Source organism: Dromiciops gliroides, chromosome 2, assembly GCF_019393635.1.
Source record: "Dromiciops gliroides isolate mDroGli1 chromosome 2, mDroGli1.pri, whole genome shotgun sequence".
NCBI lineage: Eukaryota > Metazoa > Chordata > Mammalia > Microbiotheria > Microbiotheriidae > Dromiciops > Dromiciops gliroides.
Genome location: NC_057862.1, coordinates 329,476,213 through 329,494,033, shown reverse-complemented (window position 1 = coordinate 329,494,033; position 17,821 = coordinate 329,476,213). Strand labels below are relative to the sequence as shown.

The 17,821-nt window shown below is 37.9% G+C and overlaps 1 protein-coding gene and 1 pseudogene across 1 annotated transcript in view; one reads left to right on the top strand and one right to left on the bottom strand.

Annotated features, from left to right (window-relative positions):
• Window positions 1–17,821, top strand: part of EBF1 (EBF transcription factor 1) — a 469,914-nt gene that overhangs the window by 290,128 nt on the left and 161,965 nt on the right. The window contains 1 exon segment of the mRNA XM_043988839.1: window positions 7,891–7,972. Within this exon segment, the coding sequence (XP_043844774.1) occupies window positions 7,891–7,972 (82 nt within the window).
• Window positions 10,158–10,535, bottom strand: LOC122742127 (annotated as a pseudogene).

Sequence of the window (17,821 nt, the reverse complement as noted above, 5' to 3'; positions counted from 1 at the left end):
TGAAAAGAATGCTATACTAGTATCAAGAAACCCAAGTCTGACTTCTAGCCGAGTGATCCTGTGCAAGTCATTTACCTTTTCTGAATCTGTTTTTTTTCTTCTTTTTTAAAATGGTCATAATGGACATAAAATGGTCATTAAAAAAAAAGTCATACTTGCCCTAGGGTTATGCTTTGCCAGTCCTAAAGTGCCATATAAACATCAGGTTTCTTTTTACTATTAACCAGAAATTTTAAGTATATGCCAGAATATGGAGGAAGTATTTTCAGGAAGATCTTCCTGGTGTCCTTGAAACAGTATTTTAATTTGTGCTTAATATAAGGTCAACTGTATTTTAGTCCTTGGTTGGCTTCTATAGCCTTGGGTTGAACTAGTAAGTACACATTATAGACATCTGTTAGCAAGGGGGAGTAGACAGCTGTCATCTGGTCATGCCCTCATCTGGATCGACCTGGGGCTTTGTGGACTTGAACTAGTGACCTAGAAATGAAACTTTTGGTGTCCCTTTCCCAATCCTCATGCCCAAGGTCTCCAAGCACTACCTTCTGCGTGATTCTCATCTGATTGTGTTATTTTTGATGGTAGCAATTTAAAGACAGCCCTCATTCCCCAAGGAACAGGCAAATACTTTAGGTTTTGCTTAGGTTAACTATCTGTCTGATTCTTGATGGCTATGACTGAGAGGACCAACTCTGGGGATAGGCCAGGAGACTTTGATGTGAACAAATTAATGAGTGTCACTGAGCTAATAGAAAAGAATCTGACAAAAAGGTGGTGGCCATTTTCTCTCTTCTCATTCTGCTCACTCCCGGTTCAAACTTGTTAGGGCATCCGTTCGGTAACAATAAGCAGAAGTAGGAATTAAGAAAACTATGTGACTATGATTTTCCTTTGTGTTGCTTCTAAGGAACCACTCAACTGATTCTCTTCCTATTAGGAAGTGGTCAGTTCGCACTTTTTTTTTTTCCTGGCTATATTTCCTGACTTTGGGATTTGACTTTTGTTATGAGACAGCCTTTCTTCCTGTGTTGTTCTGTTTATCACAGCATCTTTTTTCTCCCCATCTTTCTACTTCATAAATGTCTCCTGCTTGTCTGTGCTCGAAAGAAGTAGGTACTTTTCAGCTTGGTCATGGATCTCTCTTTGAACTGAGTACTTTCCTAAAATGATCAAGATGTTAGAGAGTGATAAGTAATATGTTCCATGTTCTTCAAATTTTTTGTAATCTCTTTATATCTAGGTCATGTATCTATTTGGACCTTAACTTAGGAAGCTATTGTTCTATAATCAATTTCTGTAATTCTGATTTTCAGTTTTTCCAACAATTTTTTTAACAAATAACAAATTCTTATCATTCATTCTAGTCACTGATGAGTTATAGGGCTTCTTCTAATGCAGTATTACTCATATTTCCATAATGATTCTCAATTTACTCCTTTCCTTGAACTTCTGAGTCAGAAGATGCAGTTTAAAATCTTTGCTCTGTCATCTAACCTGTTAACACTTTTGGTGAAGCAGTCCAACCCTCTGGGACCCCATTTCCTCATAATGTAAATGACAAGGGTTGAACCAGATGACCCATAAGGTCCCTTCTGTGGTTCCTTGTATAAGACTGTTAAGTTGTTTTTACCTTAGTAGAATCTCCTCCATGACATGACTTGCTCCTCAATCTTCCACCTCACAAAGGAGACCTGTAGAAGTTGGATTTGGTGCAACTCGTCTCTAGAACTTTGAGTCCTTGGAAGATGTGTGGAGGTCAGGGAGGGAGTTAACCTCCTTCGTCCCCACACAGTTTCAGTTTGTCCTCCAAGTCTTCCTTCATTCAGTACATCTCCACAGGTCTCCCCTGATCTTGGCAGCCATACAGGTGTCATATTTTCACATGGATGAACTGTTCTCAAACAATTTCTCCAATGTATTGGGAACAAACAAGCTTTTCTTTGACATTAGGAATGCAGGATCTTCTCTTTCCAAGTAGCTTTTTTTTTTCTTCTTCAAGAGACATATTTATTGTAGCAATGGGCAGGCAAATCCTGCTTACCCATTCATATAAGAGTTTATTAAACTCAGCTCCTTGCAGCTCAGCATCTCAGGGTAATAATAATAATAATAATAATTCACATTTATATGGTGCTTTAAGGTCTGCCATGTATTTTGCCTGTGATAAACCTGTGAAGTAGCTTTTGCAGGCATTATTATCCACATTTTCTAGGTGGAGAATTTGAGACTCAGAGAGGTAAGGTTACTTGTCTATAGTCACACAGCTTATAAATATTCAAGTAAGGAGTCAAATCTGTCTCCCATCCTGAAAGTTGGGGTTCTTTCTGCATCTCATAGCATCGGTTTATAAAGACAGAGTACAGGACATAGTATCCCCTGCTATTCTTTTCCCTCCATTGCTGGAAGCAGGAGCCAAAGCTGATGTCCCTCGTAGAAACAAACAACTTCACCACTGAGGTCTGTGAATCGTAAGTCATTTCCCTATGTCACCCTCCAGCTCACTGCGTATGGTGCCAGCCCAAATACCGTACAAAAGGAACCCTATGGCTGTCTTGACACAGCTGTTCCCTGCTCAGGGGCCAGAGTGAGGCTCCGTGCTCTGAATATCTTTTGGCAGGATCGTCTGCCATGTAAACCATCTGCAGGCATAAGTTAGAAGAGTCTGTAGAAAGTCTTGAGACTGGAGTTAGGATTTTTATGTCTTGAGTTAGGTCTGTCTTGTTCTTTTCCTTTTTAATTCCGGATACTATGAGAACAGATGAAAACAGCCAAACATGATTTTTCAGGATTGAGACATGGAGAGGGGAAAATTCAACCTGCTTGTCTCTGATCTATAAGAACACTTTACATAATAATTAATGATGTACGATCTCTTACCTAATAGACTGTTTTATTACATTTGCCCTTCAGTTTTGACTAGCTGAAGTTTTTTTTTTTTTTAAGATTTAAGCATCTGTATTTTCTGATTATATGTTTCAGGACTTTGGGGGATCATTACCTGAGTTATTGTTGATTTTCAAATTTAGTCATTTTTTGGTCAATCACCTCAGTTTGTGGACTATTTATTAGGCATATGGCATTATGCTGTGAGCCATTTTAAAACCATATACACAGATATCCATAGAAGGTTATATCTCTGAGGTGTTGATAGAGCATAGCATCTCAAAGCTGGAAGAGATCTTAGTGGTCATCTGGTCCTAACCTGTTATTTTGTATTGAGGTTAGAGGTCAAATGAATTGCCCACGGTCACACAGTAAGCAAGTAGCACATCCAGTACTGAAGTCTAGGTCTTCTGAGTTCTAGTCTAATATTTTTTCCCTTCTACCTCTAGCTCCCTGGGTACTAACTACCCTAGGAGGTTGTAATAGGTATAAAACTGTAGGAACATTCCCCCTTTCCTACCACGCAATGACTCCACACTGTGGAGTAAGTCAATAAATACTTTTAAATGTCTACTATTAAGCCTAGAATATGCTAATGTAGAGATATAGAATCTCAAGTCTGGAAGGGACCTCAAGGTCATCTAATCCAATGTATATCTGAACAGAAGTAGATTCCACAACATTCCTAATACCACTTCTAGTGAGAGGAGGCTAACTGCTTCCCAAGTCAACCCTGTTCCACACAACTCTACTTTTTAGGAAAATTTTCCTCATATTGAGCTGAAATCCGATTGTTCCTTATTTTGGCCTCTGGAGTCAAACCTATCTTCTACATGGTATATCTTCACATATTTGAGGTCAGCTATCAGGCCCCAAAGGGGCAGTGGGGTAGCACAATTGATAGAGTGCTGGGCCTGTAGTCAGGAAGACCTGAGTTCAAATCCAGCCTCAAGCTAGCTGTGTTACCCTGGGCACATCACTTAACCCTGTTTGCCTCAGTTTCCTTGGCTGTAAAATGAGCTGCGGAAGGAAATAGAAAACTATTCCATTATTTTTGCCAAGAAAAATGCCAAATGCAGGTCACAAAGAGTTAAACACTACTCAACAACAAAATTATCATCAGGCCTCACCTGGATCTTCTGTAGATGATATATCCCCAGTCATTTCAACTAATCTTAAGACACTGTGTGTGCCCTCACCATCCTTTTTGCATTTTGACACAGTTGAAAATAGATCCTTCTTGCCTATCTAATCAATTTGACTCCCCCATGAAACATAGAACTTCCCCACAGTACTGAGTTGCAATGCTCTGGGCATATCAACAGCATTCTACAAATGCTTGTGATTGAGTGTTGGATTGATTAGTCACCAGCATGAAAGACTGCCTCAACTGGATCAAATTAATTGATTATATCCATATACTTGTATTACAACTAATGCTCAATTGTAGGATATAGACTAATATTAGCCCAAGGGGTTGGCTAATTTTTAACATAAACTAAGCACCTATTTCAGGTGGTAATGCACCTTTGATTTTGTCTGTGGTGTGTGTGTGTGTGTGTGTGTGTGTGTGTGTGTGTGTGTGTGTGTGTGTGTTTTTCCTGATGGAGCAGGTATAAATTAAACTATTCACACTTAAAGGTTTTTCTTTCTTTCTTTTTTTACCTATTGAGTTTAACCTTACATTGAACGTTAACCAACCCCTTAGACTAAAGTTGGACATTAGCCTATTGTTGCCTGTTGGTTATAACATACATACATGTGTAAAATTTCCCACCAAAAAAAGGGTAGAGTTAAAAGGAGTTTGGTCCCTGCTGGGCTGTTTCCTGGAGTTTATGGAACTATGCAGGGTAAATAGGAGCTTTGTCCCCGCCCCTGGGTCAGGCTCTCACAGTTGGAGTGAGGCAGTGTTACGGTTCTGCTGACAACACTTTATAAAACACACACACACAAAATGTCGTAATTCATTAGAGAAATGAAAACTTTGAGTTACAATAACTAGGACTTCATTAAAAAGCCTTCTCCACGTTTGGGGCCTTTTCAATTGATCAGCAGATGAACATATGTCCCAGTGTTTACAGACGCCTTGCAACCTTAGCTTGACAAATCTTTCCTACGTTTGCATGCCAAAGAAGAGTCCTTCTCTCCAATGGTGATTATTTTTAACTCTTAGATCTACCACCTCTCTGTGGAATATATTCCTTTAGGGAAAGTACGATCCAAAGGGGTCAGCCGTTTGGCTCCTACTTAGGGGAAAACTCTGAAGAATTCTCACATCCCCTTGGGGTAGAGCCTGCTTTTCCCCAAAGAATAGATCGTTCAAAGTGTCTTTGCCACATAAGGGCTTGTGTGAGGCCCTGGGCACCAGTTGACAGGGATGTCTATCCTCCACAACAGATGGTCAGGCTTTCGATTTCAGCAAGCAATCCATCGGGAGAGGGCCCTGAAGGGGCGGGCTCTAAATTCTGCCAGCATTCCACACGGCAGGGGCAGCTTAGGGCAATTGGTATCTAGTGTCCATGCCCTTCATAACTTGCATGCTAAATGATGAGTTGCTGACAGGAGAGCCATCCAGGGGCCCATCTCTCAAATGTAAGATCTACAAGTACCTGCATTCTGTTTTTCTTTGGCAAGAGTTAATGCCCTATTACTTGTCTTTCAAAATCCATTTTTGGCACCATTACAGACCTCCTCACGGTGGCAAGCAGTTGTCTGCCAGGGTTTGTGCTGACAGCTCCTTCTACCACAATCTGACTCTAACTGTCACAGCCAGGTTTTGGAGGCTTTTATAGTGAATAGTGTGCACTTGAGATGACCAGGACTTGTAGGGTCTGCATTAAGGGAAATGGGAATGATTTCTTCCTGCCATTACTTGAATCTTCAACCTTAGACTCCTTCCTTCATCACCCTCATTCCATTCTCAGCTCCTAAAAAACATATATATTCTTCCCTGCTTTACGCTTGGGGTGGTGGGCCTTTTTATTTGGAATTGTTCTCTCAGTCAAATAGGTTTCTTTTCACATCTAAATTCATTAATCTAGTTTAGTTCTAATGTGATTTTTGGGGGGCTAATGTGAGGCCAGTTTCTGTACTTTAATTTTCCTGGATCATATACTCAAATCCTATCATGAGAGGGAGGATCAGTAGGAACCAAACCTCCCCTACACAAAAGCGGTTTCTTGCAATCCTGTTGGAACTGTGGCCAATAGCTGTATGCAGAGGTCTAAGGCACTGTGTGCCTGCTGTATACCAACCCATGAAGACACTTTTAAAAAATCTATCCCCAGAACCTTTGACCTTGCTATCCAGACTTCATTGGAATGGAACTTTGGGTAATTAGTCTATCACTTGTTAATCATCTTCTCTATGCAAGTGCTGCTCAGTCCACCACACATGTTTGTGTCTGGGGTTGGTACCCACAGTTAGATTTCATTCTACACAGTTAGGTTTCAGTGGTGCCTGGCCAGTAGTTTATCTTGGACAAAAGGTTGACAAACCTTGGCTCCTAGGTAGAGAGCCTGGAAACTGAGATGGATTATTATTCAAAGGACGGTTTTCATGGGTCGACAGTTGAGTGATGCATAATACAGAAGGAAATGTTTTAGTCAAATGTTTACTTTTGTGTGCATGAGTGTGCGTGTATGTATGTGTACTCTCATAGAAGTTAGTGTCTTTTTTTAAAGAGGTATCTTTTCATTACAGTCTTCTTTTAGTGAACAACTTAGCAGAAAATGGAAAGTTTTTCTTTTAGGGAAATGATTTCATTGTTACAAATCAGTTTGACCTTCATTTCTATTAATGCCTCCTTCATTAATTTGTTGAGACTGTAGCCCATTGTTATTTCTTTATCGAGGTGATCAGTTGGTTGACAGTGTGTTAATTTTTTAATTAATATTTGGATTTTGAGGTACCAAGAATCTTCTGGACATATTTGTGTTGAAGTGAGCCTTTGACATTGAAATAAACTGCAGGGCAAAAAAAAAAAAAGAAAATATTTCTACAAAGAGAAAATTACATGGCTGGTGTTTTATGCATTCTGATATTTATGGAAAATATTTGTGTTTCAAAGCCCCTTTGCTGAATCTCCCTGAAACATCTGTATTTCAAAGTATCAGGGGGTAGTAGGAGTACTTAGGGGAACTCACAGAAATAGATCCCCCCCCCAGTGTAGGGATTTTGATTACTTTGGAAATGATTAGCTGTGGTAACACCTTAAGTTTGTCTTTTCCATCACTGTAGTCTCTTCTGTACTTAACTTGAAATCTGAGTTTGTAGCACAGGCCATGATTCAGCAAAATTAAGCCCCTGGGTTTCAATGAGGAGTTGATTCAGGGGGAAAATGGTCTGATGGAGGATTCTTTTTTGTCAAAACTTACATAACTTTTGTCAAGAATGTATATCCCAATAAAATTACACAGGGAAGATATGAAACATAGGTGAACTTGTTCAAGGCCGGTAAGGCAGTTTCTCCACATGTAAATTCCAATGACTATTCCAATAAATATCCAATGACTATCAGCCTAATTTATTCAGTGGAGTTGTTTGGGTAAATATGCTTACTGAGAATTTATATTCATGGTGTATATTTTGCCAGATATTTGTCTTTTGTGAAATTAGAGGGATTGCCTCACATTACTCCAAATATTCTGATTTAGGGAATCCTGGGTAATTCTTGTACAATGAATGCCTGTCTTAAATTACAGTGAAATTTTTACTCCGTGTGAGTTGGGGCTTATTTGGCAATTCTTTTGTGAGATGTGTTGGTAGTCCTGGGAATTTTGATTTGGTGGAGATGGTTCACATTGGAACCAGCAGAGAGGTTAAAGATTTCAATGTGCAATATTGACTGTAACAAGTTAGCTTATGTTTATTTCAGGAAATGTTGAAGGAGAAATACACACACACACACACACACACACACATGTGTATAAATATATTCTACCTGTGATTTTTTTCCTTTGTTACCAAGCTGTACAATGCTGACCAAGACATTTATTTTCTCTACAGGTTCTTCTTGAAATTTTTCCTCAAATGTAACCAAAATTGCTTAAAAAATGCAGGAAACCCTCGGGACATGCGGAGATTCCAGGTGAGTATACCATCTTAAAATCTGACCACAATATGGTGGATTGCAGTGATACTTTGAGGGAGTCTTAATCTCATCAATAGAGTACTCCTCCTATCTGTCAAAGTTGTAGCTTATTCACACTTTCTCATCCTATAGAACTACTATTTATGTCCCTCTATACCTTTTCCAGAAAAAGGCCTTCCTTTACTGGGGGCCTTTGTCTCTTGGTTTTGCCTGAGTACCATTAGAGCCTTCAGGCTGTTCATCCTTTGCACTCACTACAAAACCAGATTACCTCCTTTTCCAGTTATATAGTTCTTTGGAAGCACTCTTTTCACTAATTCTCCTGCTTAATTCTATAATCATCATAATAACAATAGTAATATCTAGAATACAAACATACACACACACACATATACATACATACGTATAAAATGCTTTACGGTTGCAAAATCTTTATATACACTAAATCATTTTAGTCTCACAACAACCTTTTGAGTTAAGTACTATTATTATTCCCATTTTACAGATGAGGAAACTGAGGCTATGAAAAGTTAAATGACTTGCCCAGGGTGACATAGCTAAGGAAGTGTCTAAAGCTAGAATTGAACCCAGATCTTCCTGACTCCAAGTCCAGTGCTTCATCCATTGTGCCATCTTTCTGCTGCTACAGCCAGCCTACTCAAGGCCACCATGTGTGTCTCTCTTCCTGTAGATGACCCACCATTTTAATTCTTTGGAGACCATAGTATTTGATAACTTGCAACAACAAGGCATCTTTAGAAACTATTGGTATTTAAAGAGATGGGCCTTTGTTTTAGAATAATGCTGGGGTTTATTAAACGTGCACTATGTGATTTCCCAAATGCAGTCTTGGTTATAAATTTCTCCCAGTAGTTCTCAATTCCAGCAAATTGAAAGTCTTTTTAGGGAAGGAGACATCATTTACTGACTTTCTTCTCCTTTGACCATATAGTGCTCCAATAGACAGGCAACCTGGAGGGAGAATAAACCCTCTCACCTGACCCAGTCCTGAAGCGTTTTAACTTGAAAGTTGTATCTTTAGAGATTTCTTTGAAATTTCCAAACCATAGTATTTTCATGTGCTTTCCCAGATAGGGTAAGACAATGGTGCTGAGTCTTTTTTTGGCCTCAAAGATAAATGGCTTGGTCAGCATACCAAAAAGGCCACTGTGGGTTAAGTAAAGTTTATAAGCTACTGAAATGGTAGCCTCTTTCCCAGAAATCTATGGCTGTAGAAAAAATAGCCTACACTCTAACTGTGTTCTATCCTAGAAAAATATTCTGTCCCAGAACAATGTAAACATTTATCCCTTGAATGAGGAAGACAATATTCCAAGTACAGGGAGTGATGTGAACAAAAAGGTATAGAATCAGGAGAGTACAAACTATTTTCAAGGGATAATGATTGGTCTAGTTTGTAAGAACCATAAGCTACAATGAAGGGAATGGAGAAGTCTGGAAAAGAAAATTGGGTTGAGCTCATAAAAAGCTGGCTAAAGGAGTTTGGACTTTGTTTAGTAAGTTATAGGGACAGAACAAAAGTTTGGGCAAGGGAGTATCATCATCAGCACTGTGTATTAAAATGATGCACCAGGAAAGACTATATAAGATGCACTGGAGATACTGAGTTTTAGGTATTTGGCCATTTAAGTGGAGATGAACAATAAGTAGAATTGATTGGTTCATTCACCAAGTAGTTCTCAAGTGCCTATTGTGTGCCAGGTGCCGTGCTAGCCACTAGGTACAGACTATATATAAAACTTGTTGGAGCTTGGCAGAGAAGAAATAGTTTTAGGAGTAATACGTCAGATCCTTCTCCTTGTCACCCTTTCTCCCTTTCCCTTCCTCCTTCCCTTCCTCATTCTTTTCTTCTCTCTGACTCTCATTTCTCTTTGTTTCTATCTCTGTCTGTCCATTTCTCTGTCTCTGTCTCTTTCCATGGAACTAGTGAATTTTTTATTATTAAAGAGGTCTTAAAGTGGATATTGGATAAAGAGGTATTCTTGCTAAATTGCATATTGGACTAGGTGACTTCTGAGGTCCTTATTGACTTAGAGGATAAAATTGGATAGCATATGACTCCAGTATTTTGACATTCAATTATTTTTCAGTTACATGTAGAGAGAGTTTTCTTTTTTCTTTTTTTTTGACATTTTATAATTTTATTTAAATGAAGTTCAATTTATTTTTCATTCACATTGACTGTCTGTAAGCTTTTGAAAGTGGTGGCAGGCACATAAGCAACCAAGGTATACAGCTTGTTTGGTTAATCTTCATCCTCATTCCATTTCCTGGACAAACGCACTCAAATACGGTACAGAACATTCCTTATTCCTTTGGCCCAAACAGCTTTGCTGAGTCTAGTGTCAATGCGTACATCTGGAGTTCCCATTTCTTTCATGGCAAATTTGCGGATTTCCTTGAGAGCACGAGGAGCTCGCTTTTTGAAGCCTACTCCATGAATCTGCTTGTGAATGTTGATGGTGTATTCTCTGGTCACCACCTCATTGATGGCAGAGCATCCCTTCTTTTTCTCTTCACCTTTCTTTGCGGGAGCCATCCTGTCAGGGACCAGGTTGGAAAGGAAGGCAAGATAGTTTTCAACATTTGTTTTTATAAGATTTCTAGTTTCAAATTTTTCTTGACATTCACTTTCTCTTGTTTTACTGCTCACTTTTTTCATGATGTTAGGTCAATATAGCTGCCTCAGTTTCTTCATCTGAGTAATGGGAATAAAAATGTACATATGCATGCCACAATGATTTAAGAAGTTGCAACCACATATATGGTATATTTTTAATAGCGCTTCAGTATTAACTGTTTCTCTCATGGTTTTTGCTAATATTAGCTCTGCTTTAGTTTTCATAATCGTGAACAGAAGCATGTGATCACTGAGAGGCTCCTGGATAGCCTTGACAGTAGTCATTGCTTGAATTCTAAGGGGACATAAATGATTAGGTAGCTCTAAGCGACTAGGGAAAAAAACACACTGAAGTAGGAATTAGGAGACTTCTTTTCTAGTCTTGGTTTTATCACTGATAAGCTGACTGACCTTGGGTAAATCACTCAGCCACTCTAGGGTACAGTTTCTTCATATGCAAAGTGATGGAGTTTGGCTAGATGTCATCAAATGTCCCATCAGACTCAGGAATTATATGAGTATCTGATTCTCAGGCCCTGTAGAGAAGACTGGAGATGTGTCCCCTAGGATGACATCTTGCTAATAGCTTTTGAAATCTCAAAAGAATGAGAAGAAGTAGAAGGGCAGATAGCATCTCTCTAAGTATTCAGTCCCCACTGTGAAGTTACCTTGACCATTTAAGCTTTTCTCTTAAGACTTAACAGAAAGTATTAATCAAGGTCCAGGTTTCTGGAAAAAGAGCCCCCTGGTGGACTGTGCCAAAAAAAAAATCGGTACAACAAAAACTTCCTCTCTATAAGATTTTCTTTTTTCTTTCTTTTTGTATCATAAAAGTATTTTATTATTTTCTAGTTATGTATAGAGAGAGTATTTATAAGATTTCTAGTTCCAAATTTTTCTCCCTCTTTACTTTCCCTTCCCTCTCCCCAAGACAGAAAGCAATCTGATAAAGGTTATATATGTACAATCACATTAAACACATTTCTGCATTAGTTATATTGTGAAAGAAGAATCAGAACAAAAAGGGAAAAATGTCAAAAAACAAAACAAAAAAACCAAAACAAAACCAAAAAAAGATAGAAACAGTATGGTTCAATCTGCATTTAGATTCCATTGTTCTTTTTTCTGGATTTTGGAGAGCATTTTCCATCATGAGTCTTTTGGAATTATCTTAGACCATTGTATTGCTGAAAAGAGTTAAGTCTATCACAGTTGATCATAAGATTTTCTTTTTTAAGACTAGAGGCTTCTGTTTAGCATTAGGCCTAATTTTTACTTAGTTTGGTGAAGTAGCTAAAGAAACTGTTCTCCTATCACTTATAAAATAAAATTTCTGATTATTTTGCTAAAGAAACAAAATTGACTATTCATACAAAACTTCTTCTTCAGTAATCCCTTTGGGTAGATTCCATATATCACTTGAATATGCTTGGCGTGGTTATAATAATAACTATAGTCATGATGATTATAGCTAACAGGATGCTTTAGAAGATACCATGTTTGTAATACTTTGCAGTTCAACAAGCTGTTTTTTAAAAGTGCCTACTATGTGTTAGGAGCCCACAGACTAGTATGGAAATTGGACATACATATATACATATATATATATACACACACATATACATATATACATACACATATACACACATATATATGTATATATAAACACAAATATAGAAATATACACACAAAATAAAAAAATCAAATAAATAAATGAGTGAATGAATAAGTAGATAAATAAATAAATAGAAATAAATAGCTGTTACTCAAGGTTTAAGCCTAAATTGTTAGCATAATAATTGAACCCTGGGTTACATAACTATAATAATATAAGTTAGGAAGTAGATTTGGAATATCTGGATTAATTTTGGCATGCTTGTTAAGATCTTAAATTTCCAAATGCTTTTGAGTGACATTGAGAGATTGGGTATCTATAAACTACTTCTTTTTTTTGTATGGTAATGAGGGTTGAGTGACTTGCCCAGGGTCACACAGCTAGTAAGTGTAAGTGTCAAGTGTTTGAGGCCGAATTTGAACTCAGGTACTCCTGACTCCAGGGCTGGTGCTTTATCCACTGCACCACCTAGATGCCCCATCTATAAACTGCTTTCAACAGTTACCTTGCCTTCTGAAAACTGAAAGCAGGGATGGTTAGCTGTTCAAAGACTAGAAAGCCTTGGCACATAGGAAAGCAGACCTCACCCAAGCTAGAAAGCTATGCCAAGACTGCATCTCCATGATGACTTAGAATGCCTAGATAGCTTTGCAACTGGGGAATATTTTAGTCTTGTAATTTCCTCCTAAAAGGGTCCCTCTCATAAGCTAAGAAAGATGGCAGTCCTGGAATTTCCTGTCAATTTAGAAAGCCTTCCAAGTGGGGGAACTATAGTGTTTCTATTATCCAAAGGCTAGCTCAGTTAGGTTCTAAAAGGTTGGTCAACAGGTAATAGATTTCTTTGGGCTACTGCAACCCAGTGAAAAGTTGCTGAACTGAGAGTCAGGAAACCAGAGTTTGGATTTCAGGTCTTCCACTGAATAGCTGTGTGGCCTTGGGCAAGTCACTTAAATTTCCTGAGTTTCAGAGAGCTTAAAAATATAAAAATATAAAAATATAAAATATGGATAATCATTTCTACCCTATCTACCTCCTATCTAATATCCAATAAGGTAATAGATATGAAAATGTTTTAGACTGTAAAGCACTATATAAACATAAGGCCTGATTATATTATTATTGTGTCAGTGTCCTTTCTAATAATAGTTCCTAATCTTCTTTTTGGTCATGGATTCTTTTGACAATCTGATGATTTTCATAATGCTCTAGCATAGTATTTAACCTCTATCTAACTCATATTGATTATTTTTTGACTAGAGCTCTTTGGCCTTCTTGAAAAATTTTACTTATTGTAGTTACAGCTTAACCCAGATTTTGGATAAACGTCCCTGGCATGTGAGCAAAATGAGAGCTGGGCAGATAATGGCTCAAAATACATGCATTTTTATACATTCAGACTACCATTAAGTTAGCTCCATTTTAGAGATTGTGTGACTCAGACCTTAGGATATTCAGAAACTCACTAAAAATCATGCAGGCATTACTGGCATATCTGGGACTTCTGTCTTTCTTTTGACCCCAGACTCAAGATGACTTCTCATAAATATTTGTTAGAATTCACTAAGAAGCCAGAAAGTGATTTTAACACACCCCTATTTCCATCAGGATTAACTGATGACATTTTTCTCTTTGTACCATAAATGGCAAGCTGGAATCAGATGACTGCCGTTGATTCATCTTGCCATGAGAAAACCCCAATCTACACTACATACCAATGAGAATTTTATAAGTTACACCAAAAAAACAAAGTCCGGGAGACATCTGATTGAAAACATGTTCTCATGCCTATTAATCGTGTTCCCTCCAACTGGAGAACTGGCCCGTCCGTCACTGATGCTATCCTTTCCTCACTGCCCATTTTGTATGCTCACTAGTCCAGGCTGATTTTCATATGGTAATGTTCATGGTGTGTCTCCTCAGAACAGCAATCAGGAGCTTATGTAGGTGACTGGGGAAGACATGAGGAAGGTTGTTGATCTCTTGACTCGTAAAGACATTCTGTCAAGCAAGCGTAGCTTCACAGCAGTTGAGATTCTAGTGTGTAAACAGAGACTGCTTAATTACACAGGTCATGTCAATTAGTGTGACCTTAGCATTTTCAAGAAATTAATCACTTTCAGCAGAGCCATGCACTGTTCATACTTTAATGCAGTATGGAATTCAGGCTTGTAGAAAATCCATTAGAATCACTACTTAAAAAAAAATTCCAATGGATGTTTTCTTTTGAACTCCCCAGTCTGTGGTTAGGGTAGCAAACTTACTTAAATAAAGTTCGTGAGCTCCTGAGATACAGGCTTCATTCAGTGCTCATGGAGGATGAGGTAGAAAAAGATGGTGAGACGCAGAGTAGAGGTGGGGTTCCTTATGGGGCAACCAACTTGGTGCCAAGTAAAAATTCATTTTTAACTCTAATGAGCAGCTCTCTACACTTTGACACTGAAAAGGCTCTGTCAAAAGACTACATTAAAATCATGTCAAGGGTCTGGTCTTAAACTGACAAGAGCCAGACAATTCAGAGTTAAAATTTAAGTCCTTATCAACATCGTTCCTTACTGGGTCTAAAGATTCCTGGGGTGAGAGTGGTAGATGAAGGAAACAAGATGGCATAGCTGACCTTAGTGCTAGATTCTGTCTTTATTTAGGGAATGCTGAGCAGAATATTCATTCTCTGACTTTTCTCAAGTTCAGGGAGATTGTTCATGTCCTGGAACTGTGATTCCATTGCTGCTGGGAACTCTTGCTGAGGCTAATTCCTCTCCAAATGTTATCCTGCAATTGAAATGCAAAAGGATTTGAACTCAGAGACTGCCTATCCATTATGCCCTGTGGCATATGTGTGTATGTATATGTGCATATTATACATACATACATACAAACACACACAAACACACACACACACATATATGTATATGTACCCATTAGTGAGCATATATACACAAGATGAGTGATTTTATTTTACTCTTTCTATCATCATTCTTGGTTCAATTCCCCCCCCAATTGTTCAACATTAAAAAAATAGAATATCAAAAGTGATCCCAGAATCTCTGTAAGCATTTGGAGTTTTTAGTGAATTAAGAAGACTCTATGTTATTTGTTTAAAAGATCCACACTCTCAAACTGTTTGTTATAATTAGAAGATTCTTAAAATACATATTTGACCTCTGCTTTTAATTCTGCACTTAGCCCCCTGTTTTGTACAAAGTCAGTATTTCCATCTCTATTTTTTCTCTTCGCTTTCCCCTGCTACTCCTGCCATGTGAACTTTTTTCCCTATCCTTTTTGAATAGATTTATATTGTTTTGACAAATAGCACATCTAGCAATTACAATCCATACCAACTGAATGCAGTGAGCAGAGGCCCTGCCTGATCAACCTACTCATAGAAAATAACACTAAGTTACATCACACTGATTAATTATACTGAAAGCAGCCCTAATGATAGTCTCAGAATGCAGGATTAATTCACATAACATGGTAAATACAAAAGGTGGATTTTCAACCTGATATATTAAGCCATTATGGCTTATCGAGTAAATACACATCTTGGCATGAGCCTTATGCTATGCCCAGGAAGAAAGGATGCATCATAGAGAAAGAAACCTTATGAGGTGTTTGATAAGTGGCTGCTCTGCATCCAGAGTAGGTACTTTTCTATATTAAATACTGTCATCTCTGTAGAAAATGTAAAATAAATAAAGCAAACATTTGAGTGGTTTTGGTTAGATCAGTGTTTCCTAATTGTTTTTAATCCATGAAATACCCTCAGTGGTTAGATTCTATGGGAGTGATTAGGGCTAGGGTGGGGAGGGGTGGGATGACAGAAGGAAGGTGTGCTAGAATGAACTCTGGATCTGGGTCCCTATTCTAGCTCTGCCCTAGCTCACTAGGATGTGAATTCCTTGAGGGCTAGTAGTATATATATTTTTTCTTTTCTTTTATACTCCAGTGCTTAACACAGTGTCTGGTACACAGTGTAGTTTTCAATAAATATTTGTTGACTGACTGAATCTTTGTGTCATGTTGGGTATGTCAGATAACCTCAGTGGACTTCAGCTTTTTCATCTTTAGGATATATTTGAATTAAATGATATCTAAACACACTTTTAAAGAATTCTTCATTCTGTGGGAGATGGCATTTCTCCCCTCCCTCTTTGTTTTTTCTGAGTTATCTGCAGATCCAGATTCCTATCCATCCCTGTCTCTAACACTAACCATATCCACACTCCCTCCTTTCTCCATCATAGATTCCTACTGATACACAAGTGGCAAAGGAAAGTCAAGCTGTCCTTACATAGCAAAGGAGCTGCTGAGATGTAAAAAGGTGGTTGGGAAAGAGATTCCTGATTAATTGTTTGAAGACCAAGTTCTTGGTTCAGAAAAAAATCTCGGAGAGCTCTGATGTCACTTCAAGAAGTTTATTTAAATTGATATATGACAGTTACCTAAGCAGTTTAAACAAATGCTACTATTACCTGAATTACTCTTTTAAATTTATTTTCTAGGAAGGATATTTAAATCCAAATTATTAAATTATTCAGCTATTTATAGTAACCTATTTATCAATACAATTAACACTCCTCATCCTTAATTCTACTTAGTTTTACCAAAATAATAATTGTTTCCTTCCCCCTGGCCTAACCCCCCATATTAACTCTAATCCTGAATTCTGCTTCCTCTTCCCTTGGGAATGTGTGTTAATTGTATAAAACATTGCATCTCACCATCTTACAGGTTCCAGTGAGTATCTTAGCACATGTCAGGTGTATTGTAAAAGAACCAAGAGCAAGAGAATTCACTGTAAGCACTCGTTCTGAGAAAACCTTTTACTATAGGGGTAGATAAATCCAAAAATATCCCATTATGTAAAGGTCAGGTATTGGCTGAAAGTAGAAATAGCCAAGAGAAGGGAACTTGAGTCTAGAATAATGAAAGAGTAAGTGATTCAGGAGAAAGGTTATCAGGAAAGATAATAACAGTACCAGGCACATAGTAAGTATTATGTGTTAGCTATTGTTATTATTGCTTTACAATTATCTTTTTTGATCCTTACAGCAATACTAGGAGGTAGATGGGGATAATAATATTCCCATTTTATAGATGATGAAACAGAGGTAGAAGGTTAAATGACTTACCCAGGGTCACATAGTTAGTCATATTTGAGGTCAGATTTGATCTCAGATCTTCCTGACTCTAGGCCTAGCACTCTATCTACTCTATTACTTAATAATAGTCATTATATTAATAATTATAGCTAATAGTGATATAGTTCTTACTATGTGCCAGACACTATACTAAACACTTTACAATGATCTCTTTTGATCTTCACATATGCTAATATTGTCCCCATTTTACAGATGATGAAACTGAGGCAAAGAGTTTAAGTGACTTGCCCAGGGTCACACAGTTAATAAGTGTATATGGAGTCATATTTGAACTCAGGTCTTTTTTGACTCTAGACCTGGCACTCTATCTACTGAACCATCTGCTTGCTGTGTGATGGGGGTGTGAATGCCAGTATGTGTGTATGAAGATGGGAGAAGGAAGGTGGAGCTGGGAGATGGGCTGTGATTAATTTGATACCTTCTTGTAA